The sequence below is a fragment of the Globicephala melas genome, chromosome 13 (genome assembly GCF_963455315.2).
Source record: "Globicephala melas chromosome 13, mGloMel1.2, whole genome shotgun sequence".
NCBI classification, from domain to species: Eukaryota; Metazoa; Chordata; class Mammalia; order Artiodactyla; family Delphinidae; genus Globicephala; species Globicephala melas.
Genome location: NC_083326.1, coordinates 2854052 through 2864316, shown reverse-complemented (window position 1 = coordinate 2864316; position 10265 = coordinate 2854052). Strand labels below are relative to the sequence as shown.

Here is a 10265-nt window from a genome sequence, read left to right as displayed (position 1 = left end):
ACCCAAGACGACTCCAAGCCATTGGCGAGCGTGGCCGGAGCCAGGCGCGCTTGCCGGGGTCAGGGGGTGGGGCCTGGACGTAAGGGGGCGGGGCCACCATCCTCCAGTGAAAAGGGCTCCCGGAGTGGTTTGTCCTACTTTGCTGCCGGTAGAGGCTCCGAGTTGCCGCCCCTCCCCCGGGAGTGGTGGAGATTCGATCACGTGACAGCCCGGAGGCCGGAACTGAGCAGGTTGTGGAAAGCGCAGAGTTTTGACAAAAACAAGTGGCGACGTTGCCATCGCAGGGTCTATGGCCGAGGCGGTGAGGCCCCCGCGCCGGGCCAGGGCCAAGGCCAAGGCCAGCCGGACTAAAACCAAGGTGAGGGAACCCGACCATCCCATCCTCGCCAGGCCCTGGCAGGTGCGCTGTGTTTTTTCTTCTCTTCGGCTTCTCCAGCCCACTCTGAGCCCTCCGTCCCCTGAGCCCTTCTCATCCTCTGTCCTCACCTCCCCGTATTTGATCCCCCCACCCATTGACACCAGACTTGTTCCTCTGTGCCTCCTTCACGTTCCTCTGCCGGACTTTGTCAGGAGCCCTTTTTTTTTTCTTGTTCCTCCTGTGACCTCACTAGGCTCTTCCTTTTCTGCTCCTTTCTTGATTTTCCTCACCCGGGTCTAGATTCCTATCGTGAAGCAGCTTTTCTCTTCCCAGTCTCATCTTTAACTCTCTTTTTCTCCTTTATAATCTGTGAACATTTTCAGTCCCTCTTCCCATAAAGAGGGAAGGGACCCCTCCTCCACTCAAGAATGTATCCTTTGGAAGAGCTTTGCAGATAGAGACAGAAAGTAGGCTGTGGTGATGTGCCTTTTCAGTTTAAAAATTCAAGATGACAGTGGTGCTGCTGCTGTTTATTTCTCATTATCTTGGTTGTTTATGATGGGGCACGAATGACCAGAAATTAAACCAGAGCGGGACTCATACAGCAGGGACAGATCTGAATTTTCTGGGTTTCCTGGATTATACTAACGTGTGGTATTGGTGTGATTTAAAGTTGATTTGTCTTGTTTGCAGGCGCAGTCTGGGCTTTCATTTCGTACCCATATGTTTTCTGAAATGACATTTATTTTACAGTGAACAGATTAAATGCTGCCCATGGATAGCTGGACATATATAATTTTGGCTTACCTGAAACTGGATTTATATTAAGGAAATAATGAAGGTGGTATTAAAAAGGAAATTTCCTTTCCTACAAGTAGGTGATGTTCCAGAGCAGATGTAACTTAAAAATGATACGAAAATAGGATTTTCTCATGAGAACAAGATTTTAGCAGGAGACTGGTGTTCAAAGCTACCATATTTAATAAGCTGTAAATGACTTATGTAGATCCCTTTCATTATGGTGCCTTAAAAAAAAAAAACTGTAGTGGAGTTATGTGCATCAGTGTACCCAGGTCTGTGAGGAATTACTCTGGGGAGAAAGCCATTTTGCTACTAATTTCAGAAACATTTTTAAGAGAAGTAATTTTGCATTGTATTGGGCTGGTAAAGGACTATCTAAATAGAGGAGGAAGTAAAAAGCCATTGGTCAGCCATGCATAAGGTCCCTGAACCTAGAATACAGTAGTGTATAACATGTAAACATCCATCTGTAGAGAGCAGAATCTTAATTCTCAATCTGTAGGGTTTTTTTTTTCAAAATGAATGATGAAACTGAAGCCTAGATAAGTTAAATGATAAGCCAGAAGTCATGCAGTTAGTAAGAGACTCAAGTTAAAGCCCAAAATCGTAATTCTCGGTCCAGTAGCTTAATAATTGTTCTACATATCTATGTGTATCTATAGATAGAATGTTATAAATACTTAAAAATGGTCAGTTAAGAGGATTCTCTGTTATTTTGTGTTTTTTTTTTAAATAAATTTATTTGTTTATTTATTTTTGGCTGTGTTGGGTCTTCGTTTCTGTGTGAGGGCTTTCTCTAGTTGCGGCGAGCGGGGACCCCTCTTCATCACGGTGCGAGGGCCTCTCACTGTCGCGGCCTTCTCTTGTTGCGGAGCACAGGCTCCAGTCGCGCAGGCTCAGTAGCTGTGGCGCACGGGCTTAGTTGCTCCGTGGCATGTGGGATCTTCCCAGACCAGGGCTCGAACCCGTGTCCCCTGCATTGGCAGGCAGATTCTCAACCACTGCGCCACCAGGGAGGCTCTGTTATTTTGTTTAGAACAGATTTCCTAAAATAAAAAATTAAAAATCAAACTTAAATCCATCATGAAAAGCCAATTGCTCGGGCTTCCCTGGTGGCGCAGTGGCTGAGAGTACGCCTGCCGATGCAGTGGACGTGAGTTCGTGCCCTGATCCGGGAAGGTCCCACCTGCAGCAGAGCGGCTGGGCCCATGAGCCATGGCCGCTGAGCCTGCGCATCCAGAGCCTGTGCTCCTCAACGGGAGAGGCCACAACAGTGAGAGGCCCGCATACCGCAAAACAAACAAACAACAACAAAAAACCCAATTGCTCATTTTATTTTTTTTAAAGATTTATTTATTATTTATTTATTTATTGGCTGTGTCAGGTCTTAGTTGCGACACGTGGGATCTTTGCTGAGGTGTGTGGGATCTTTTCATTGTGGCGTGCAGGCTTCTCCCTAGTTGTGGCATGTGGGTTTTCTCTCTTCTAGTTGTGGTTGTGGTGCACAGGCTCCAGGGCGTCTGGGCTCTAGTTGAGGCCTGCGAGCTCAGTAGTTGTGGCGCACAGGCTTAGTTGCCCCGTGGCATGTGGGATCTTAGTTCCTTGACCAGGGATGGAATCCGCATCCCCTGTATTGTAAGGCAGATTCTTTACCACTGCGCCCCCAGGGAAGTCCCCAATTGCTCATTTTATTGACACATTGTGGGCAACCTCCCTACACATAAATTTATTTTTTATCTTTTAAAATTTATAAAGAGGCCTTAATTCCAGAGGTATTTGATCAAACCAGAAATCCTTGACATACTTTTAGTCACCTTTCAAATCTAGTCAGTCACTAAGGCTTGCCAATTGTATTTTGTAACTGTTCTCTTGATTCTGCCCATTTCTCTCCATCCTGACTAACTCAACCATCCTCCAAGGAAGATTTCTTGGATTTTTGCTAAAATAGCCTTTCCAAGTTCATTCTTGCTGCCCATTCTCTAAACTAAAGCTGGATTGATATTTTTATAAACAAACCCCCAAAATGATTGCTCTCCTATTTAAGGCCTTTCAAAGATTTCCCATTGCCCAGAGTCCAAGAGTCCAAAGTATGGACTCAAGGCCCTAAACTATCTGGATTCTGTCTTTCTCCTCAGCCTCTGGTCTTCACTACTATCTCTTTTGATTCTCAACTGTATATGTCCTTTCCTGCTTTAGGGCCTTTGCTCATGCTCTTTACTCTGCGCTGACACCTCTTCCTGTCCCTCTTCACCTGCTCATTCATGAGGTCTCTGCTTAAACCTCATCACCTTCATCACCCACATTACCACCGCCCCCAGCCCCCACTAGTAGCGCTCTGCACCCCTTTGTGTCACTCATCTCACTTGCAGTTAGTTTGTTAACATCTCTCTTCTCCCTTAGACTGTGAACTCAGTGAGGGAGGGACCTGTTTTTTTCCTAATACCCTTTACAGCCCTTGTAGGCATTTGCTAATGTTTGTTGAATGAAGGAAAAAATACCAGTATTGAAGAATATTTCCAAGCTTTGTTGCTCAGAAGAATTTACTCTGGTAAATTTCCTCTAAATAGTATGAGAAAACAAATGGAAAAAGTCCATGACATCAGCAAGGCCCTCATACTTGTCAGTTTAGAAAATTGATTCTTCTCTTAGAGTAAATAGATTTATTACTTAGTGCTGGTTATGTTGGTTATGATCATGAAGTCCTACATTAATGAAACCTTTACCATTGTGGTGTAATTTGCTTACTGTTAATGGAACCATAAAGTAGTTCCAAGGCTCATTTCAGGAAGTGAGGACTGTCATGTGCTTTTGCCTTTCGATAGTTTGACCCAGCAGCTGACCTATATTCCTTAATGTTAATCATTTGGAAGATGAGCTCACGTTGCTAGTTTTTGGTTATCTGGTGCTTATCACTTGATACCTGAGAGATAGTCCTGATTAGTTTCACCCACCTTGGAGAACCCTGACTTCATTGATCATGGTAGATTATGGGTTAAGAACAGTAGATTTTTAGATTGGATTTACTCTGCAGAAGCAGTATATTTTATAGTCGTGGAAAGTTTTTCTGCAGTTAATACTAAATTCTGAATGCCGACAACTCATTAATAGTAAGAGCATATTGTAATTGCTAAGGATAGACTGAGATGTGTCCCAGAAAACTGATAACAGAAACCGAGACCTTTAAATCCCCATCGCCTCTTGCTTCTTGGCCTAGATGATTTCTACCTCTTAGTCCCTCCTTCCCATGAGTGATTATAAGAGTGAAGTTGAGGGATGTTCTATATTATTTAGCTCCTGTTGTGCCTCCTAAGATCCCATTTATTTGTTGAATAAACACTCATCGATCACCCACTATGTCCCAGAAACTGTTCTAAGCACTTGGGATGTAAACAGAGGAAAAATAAAAAATAAAAAAAAGAACCTGGCCTTAACGTAGCTTGCATTCTAGAAGGAGAAGACAAACAGAAAACTCCATAAAAAAATAAATAAAATGTATAATATATTAGAAGATGACAAGTGCTATGAAAAAAGGAAAAGAGGAACAGGGTAAGGAGCTGAGTACCGGTGATTAGGATGGGTTGTGATTTTTTTTTTTAAATAAGTTTATTTATTTATTTATTTATTTTTGGCTGTGTTGGGTCTTTGTTGCTGCGCGCAGGCTTTCTCTAGTTGTGGCGAGTGGGGGCTACTCTTCGTTGTGGTGCATGGGCTTCTTATTGCGGTGGCTTCTCTTGTTGCGGAGCACGGGCTCTAGTCGCGCAGGCTTCAGTAGTTGTGGCTCGCGGGCTCTAGAGCGCAGGCTCAGTAGTTGTGGTGCACGGGCTTAGTTGCTCCGCAGCGTGTGGGATCTTCCCGGGCCAGGACTTGAACCCGTGTCCCCTGCATTGGCAGCTGGGTTCTTAACCACTGGGCCACCAGGAAGTCCGGGTTGTGATTTTTATATAGGCAGTCAAGGTAGTCCTTACTGAAAGTGAAATTTAAATAAAGACATGAAAGAGATGAGGGAGTTAGCCATTTGGATCTTGGGAACACCTGGGGCAAATGCCTTAAGGCAGTAGCAGTGTCGTTAGGGTGGAATGCATGAGGGGAGAGTATTTGGGAGAGTATTTGAAGTCAGGAAGGTGACACAGGGCCAGGTCGTGTAGGGCCTTGTAGGCCATTGTAAGGATTCGTACTTTGAGTGAAATATGGAATCACCTCAGGGTTTCAAGCCGAGGAGTGATATGATCTAAGTTATTTTAAAGGGTCACTGTGCTTGCTTCGTTGAGAACGGACTGTAAGGGAGCAAGAGTACGAGCAGAGAGACCTTCTAAGAGATTTTTGTTGTGATCCAGGCAGGAGGGGATGGTGGCCTGGACCAGAGTTGTAAAGCAGAGGTGGTGATGATCTAGCCAAGACCATTTGTTGGTGGTTTGGTTGGGATATGAGAAAACAGTCAGGGGTGACTCTGAGAGGGAGGAGGCAGTGAGTAGGACAGCTTTTGGGGGCAGATCAGGAGTTCAGTTTAGGACATGCTAATTTTGAAATAAATGTCAGACATCCAAATGGATTGGATATGTGGATCTAGAGCTTGGGAGAGATAAAAGATTTGGGGTCATCAGCATATAGGTAGTTATTTAAAACCAGAGACCGAACTAGGTTACCTTAGGAACAGGTGACAAGAACAGGACCCAAGGGCACTCCAGTTTTGCGGGGAGAGGCGCAGGAATCAACAAAGGAGCGTGAGGAGTGACCGGTGAGGTAGGATATGTTTGGGGTCCTAGAAGCTGAGAGAAAAAAGCATATGAAAGGAAGAGGAAGAGATGAAGCATGGAAAGTGCTGCTGATACGTGAAGCAAGATTGTTAAGAGCAACACAAAAGAAGTGGCAGCCAGGAGGAGATGTTGTATTCTCAGCAAAATGTATAATCCCCATCCTTCTCCTTTTTACTTGTAAAGCATTCTTGTACATCCCAAGGAGTGTGGGTAAAATTGCCCTGAGAGCTCTTGAGCTGATAGTTGGACTCATGTGTCCAAGCCCTTTTTATCTGTTCTGTGCCAGGCATTGTGCTAAGTGCCGTGGATACAGACATTCATGATAAACAGACCCTGCATTTAAAGTAATCCCATGGCCAAGGAGCTTTCCTGTTTGGTTCACTTCATGTACCCCATGTACTAGAACTATGCCTAACATACAGTAGTAGTTACCTAATAAATACTTTCAGAATAATGAAAAAAAATAAAGTAATCCCACAAAAGTATTCTATGTAGTGTGTAAAACTGAACCTTTATCATTTATGAAGAAGTAGCTCATTAATATTTTTAAGGATGGAAAGGAGTTGTAATATTTTTACTTAGTACAGTTTCAAGAGGAAGAACTGCAAGTGATGAATGGAAAGTGACCACTTATTTTCCAAACTTAAAAAGAAAACAAAACTTTTTTTCTGATTACAAAAGTGCTCATTGCTTAAAAAAAGTGTGTATGTATGAGTATATACACAGAGAGAGAGAGAAGTATACAACACAGAAATGAAATGCCCTGAATTCCATCTCTTGGAGATAACTGTTGGTAGCAGTTTGTTATGTACTCTTTAGGTTTTTTCCCCACACATACACCAACACTGTAGGGCATATTTACTGTAATGTATGGTTAAGTAAGTCTTTCTGTGTTTATTAACAACTCTTCTGTTTCTGTATAACTTCTTGATTATTTTTTCTCCTGTGGAATTATTTTAAAATTGGTTCTCTACCTGTACGTAACTTATGTAGAGATCAAAAATAAAGAAATGTTAATCTCTAGGCCATTTTCAGTTGTAAGAAACATGTCTTTTGGTTAAAATAAAATTATGTAAGCACTAATTTTTGCACACACAGCTTGATACACGTGGAGTTCTGTTTGAATTTTATTTTGTGATCTGTAATGATTGTTATAAATACAGTAGGCTCTAATCTTTATCTCTGGTTAACTCAAGTAGGCAAAGTAATTGGAAGTTGGCTTTCTTTTTTGTTTTTAAATGAAATTTTGTATCTTAAGTATAAAATTTGATTCAGATTTTGGCATAAAAGTTCAGTTTTCTCTGAATTCATTGGATAGTCCGTTTGCTTTCTGTGAGGCATATAAAAATAAATTTCTGAATGTGCCAGAGCACATTTGTTGGATAATTCAATAATTTCTTCATTTTAGGGTGCAAGTACCTAGGAGCTCAGCATACAGTTGGTACTCAGTAAATTCTTGTGAACTATAAGTCATCATTATTGTTTCAAGAAATGTTTATTGAACAAAGTGTTGAAAATCAGAGGCAGATCAGATCCAAAAAAGCATAAGATATATTCTCTGGTCTCAAGATATTTGTGGTCATTTGGGGGACACAACATAAAGATAAATAACCATATGTGGTAGCACGTGACCAGGGCCAGATGGCAAGTACACACCGCAGAGTTCAGAGTAAAGCATGTGCTGTGGAAGGGTTGATGTGGTCATTGAGGATTTTGTCTTGGGACAGGATCATAACTGAGTCATCAAAGGCACTGAGTGCCGAAGTTAAGAGTCAGACTTTCATTAAGTGGAGAGCTGTGATTGTTTTTGTGGTGTTCAGGGTAGTGTTTTAGGGAGACCAGTCTTATAGTGGTGTTTGGGATGAATTGGTGGTAGGGCAGAGGCTGGAGGCTAGGAGACCTTTCAGGACCTGCTCCCCTGTTCTGTGCTTTGGAGAAGTGAATTGAGCCACAGGGAGCTCACCACTGCTTAGAGGCCATGGCGTTGGTGATGAACACAGTGAACCCCTTCTCCCTCCGCATATGCACCCCAGACATCCTATCCTATCCAGGGATCTGTGAGGGGCAGGGGCAGGCCTTTGCTACCCTCTCAAACAGTTGTGTGTCTCGCAGTTGTTCATCTTTTCCTTCTGCCTGCCTTCTCTGATCTGGCCAGTCCATTCTTTGAATCAAATTACCAGCTTTCGTCTCCTTTCCCCCACCTCCTTTCCTGGGCAACCCCAGGTTAATTCCTCTTTGGACCTAACTTCTGTAACAGCACAGATGGAGAATTAAACAGAGAAGCACTGAGTTCCACCCCCAAGGGAAATAAAACCCAAAGTCTTATGTGTTCTTCTCTGGGAGCATTAGGAAGGTTTAAAAAATTCTTTAATTGATTATCTAACCACATTATCTGTTGCTGTTATGGTTGTGATTATTCCCAGGAAGGTAGATCTGCTGGATGTGGGCCTGCAAGTTTGATAGTAGCAGCTGGAGACTTCATTTTGTTTAGTTGAGGGGAAGAATTTGAAATTGCAAGGGCAGTCATGGAGTAGGGAAAGAGGAAGTGGTTTGGTGGGGTCAGAGTTGGGCAACAACTTCCCTTGGCAAAGGGAAGTTAAAAACTCCTGAGGGACAGACTGGAGAGGAAGCCTGAGGTGGCCTGTGGGTTGCAGGAGGTGTGTTTATTTACCGTGCCCTTGATCTTGTGGCCCACCTTGGCCTACTTCCAGCTCCCTATCTTCTCTTCCAGTTAACATTTAACACCCCCAGAGGTCTCTTACAGTTTAAGAAAAGACAACTAAAATTTTCTCCCTCTATGTCACATTCCCATCTCTGCTTCCTTACTTTTCATTTATTTCTCAACTCTCTGAGTTTTTAAAATCTTCCATCTTTTCATCTAACAGCTTTATTGAGCTATAATTCACACACTATACTTATTTAAAATGTGTAATACAGTGGTTTTTGGTATGATCCAAGATTGTGTCACCATCACCATGGCTCGGAATGCCAAACTCTTTTGCATAGAGAAGCATCATGTTAGCTTCCCACCAGCAGTGTTTGAGGATACTAATTTTTCTACATCCTTGTCAACACTTACTATTATCTGACTTAAGTAGTTTTAGCGGGTGTGATATGTTACCTCATTGTGATTTTGATTTGCATTTCTGTGATGACTCATAATGTTAAGCATCTTTTTATGTGCCATGTGTATTATCTTTTGAGAAATGTCTGTTCAGATCCTTTGCCCATTTTTAAATTGGATTGTTCATCTTTTTATTCTTGAGTTACAAGAGTTCTTTTTTTTAATTCTGTATATAAGCCCCTTATATAATAATTGATGTGAAGACATTTTCTTCCATTCTGTAGGGTTGTCTTTCCATTTTCTTCATATTTTGATTTTCAGCACAAAATCTTAAAAATTTTTATGAAGTCCAATTTATCTACTTTTTTCTTTTGTTGCTGTGCTTTCGGTGTCATGTCTAACAAGGCTTTGCCTAACCCAAGTTCACTAAGATTTACTCCTGTGTTTTTTCTGAAAAGTTTAAAAGGTTTAGATCTTATGTTAGGTCTATGATCCTTTTTGTTAATTTTTGTATATGATATAAGATAGGGGTTCAATTTTATTCTTTGGATATCCAGTTGTTTAACACCATTTGTTGAAGGCTGTTCTTTCCCCATTGAATTGTCATGGCATCCTTGTTGAAAATCAGTTGACCTTAAACATAAGAGTTTATTTCTGCTTTATAACAAAGTGAATCAGTTATACATATACAGAGATCCCCATATCTCTTCCCCCTTGTATCTCCCTCCCTCCCTCCCTCCCTATCCCACCCCTCTAGGTGGTCACAAAGCACCAAGCTGATCTCCCTGTGCTATGTGGCTGCTTCCCACTAGCTATCTGTTTTACATTTGGTAGTGTGTATATGTCCATGCCACTCTCTCACTTCATGCCAGCTTACCCTTCCCCCTCCCCACATCCTCAAGTCCATTCTCTAGTAGGTCTGCGTCTTTATTCCCGTCTTGCCCCTAGGTTCTTTATGACCATTTTTTTTGTTTTTTTAGATTCCATATATATGTGTTAGCATACGGTATTTGTTTTTCTCTTTCTGACTTACTTCACTCTGTACGTACATACTCTAAGAGGGCCATCCACGTCACTACAAATAACTCAATTTCGTTTTTTTTATGGCTGGGTAATATTCCATTGTATATATGTACCACATCTTCTTTATCCATTCATCTGTTGATGGACAACTTAGGTTGCTTCCATGTCCTGGCTATTGTAAATAGAGCTGCCGTGAATATTGTGGTACATGATAAAGCAGAAACTAACACACCATTGTAAAGCAATTATACTCCAATAAAGATGT

At 42.0% G+C, this 10265-nt stretch overlaps 1 protein-coding gene across 2 annotated transcripts in view; it reads left to right on the top strand.

The window, feature by feature from the left end:
• Positions 1–266: 266 nt before the first annotated feature.
• EPG5 (ectopic P-granules 5 autophagy tethering factor) overlaps positions 267–10265 on the top strand; it is a 126935-nt gene continuing 116936 nt past the window's right edge. Inside the window, exon 1 of one of the 2 annotated variants that reach the window (XM_030867834.2) lies at positions 267–358. In XM_030867834.2, coding sequence (XP_030723694.2) covers positions 290–358 — 69 coding nt within the window. In that variant the 5' untranslated portion in view covers positions 267–289. Of the gene's footprint in view, positions 401–10265 lie in introns of both variants that reach the window. The other variant, XM_030867833.2, reaches the window with a different exon arrangement.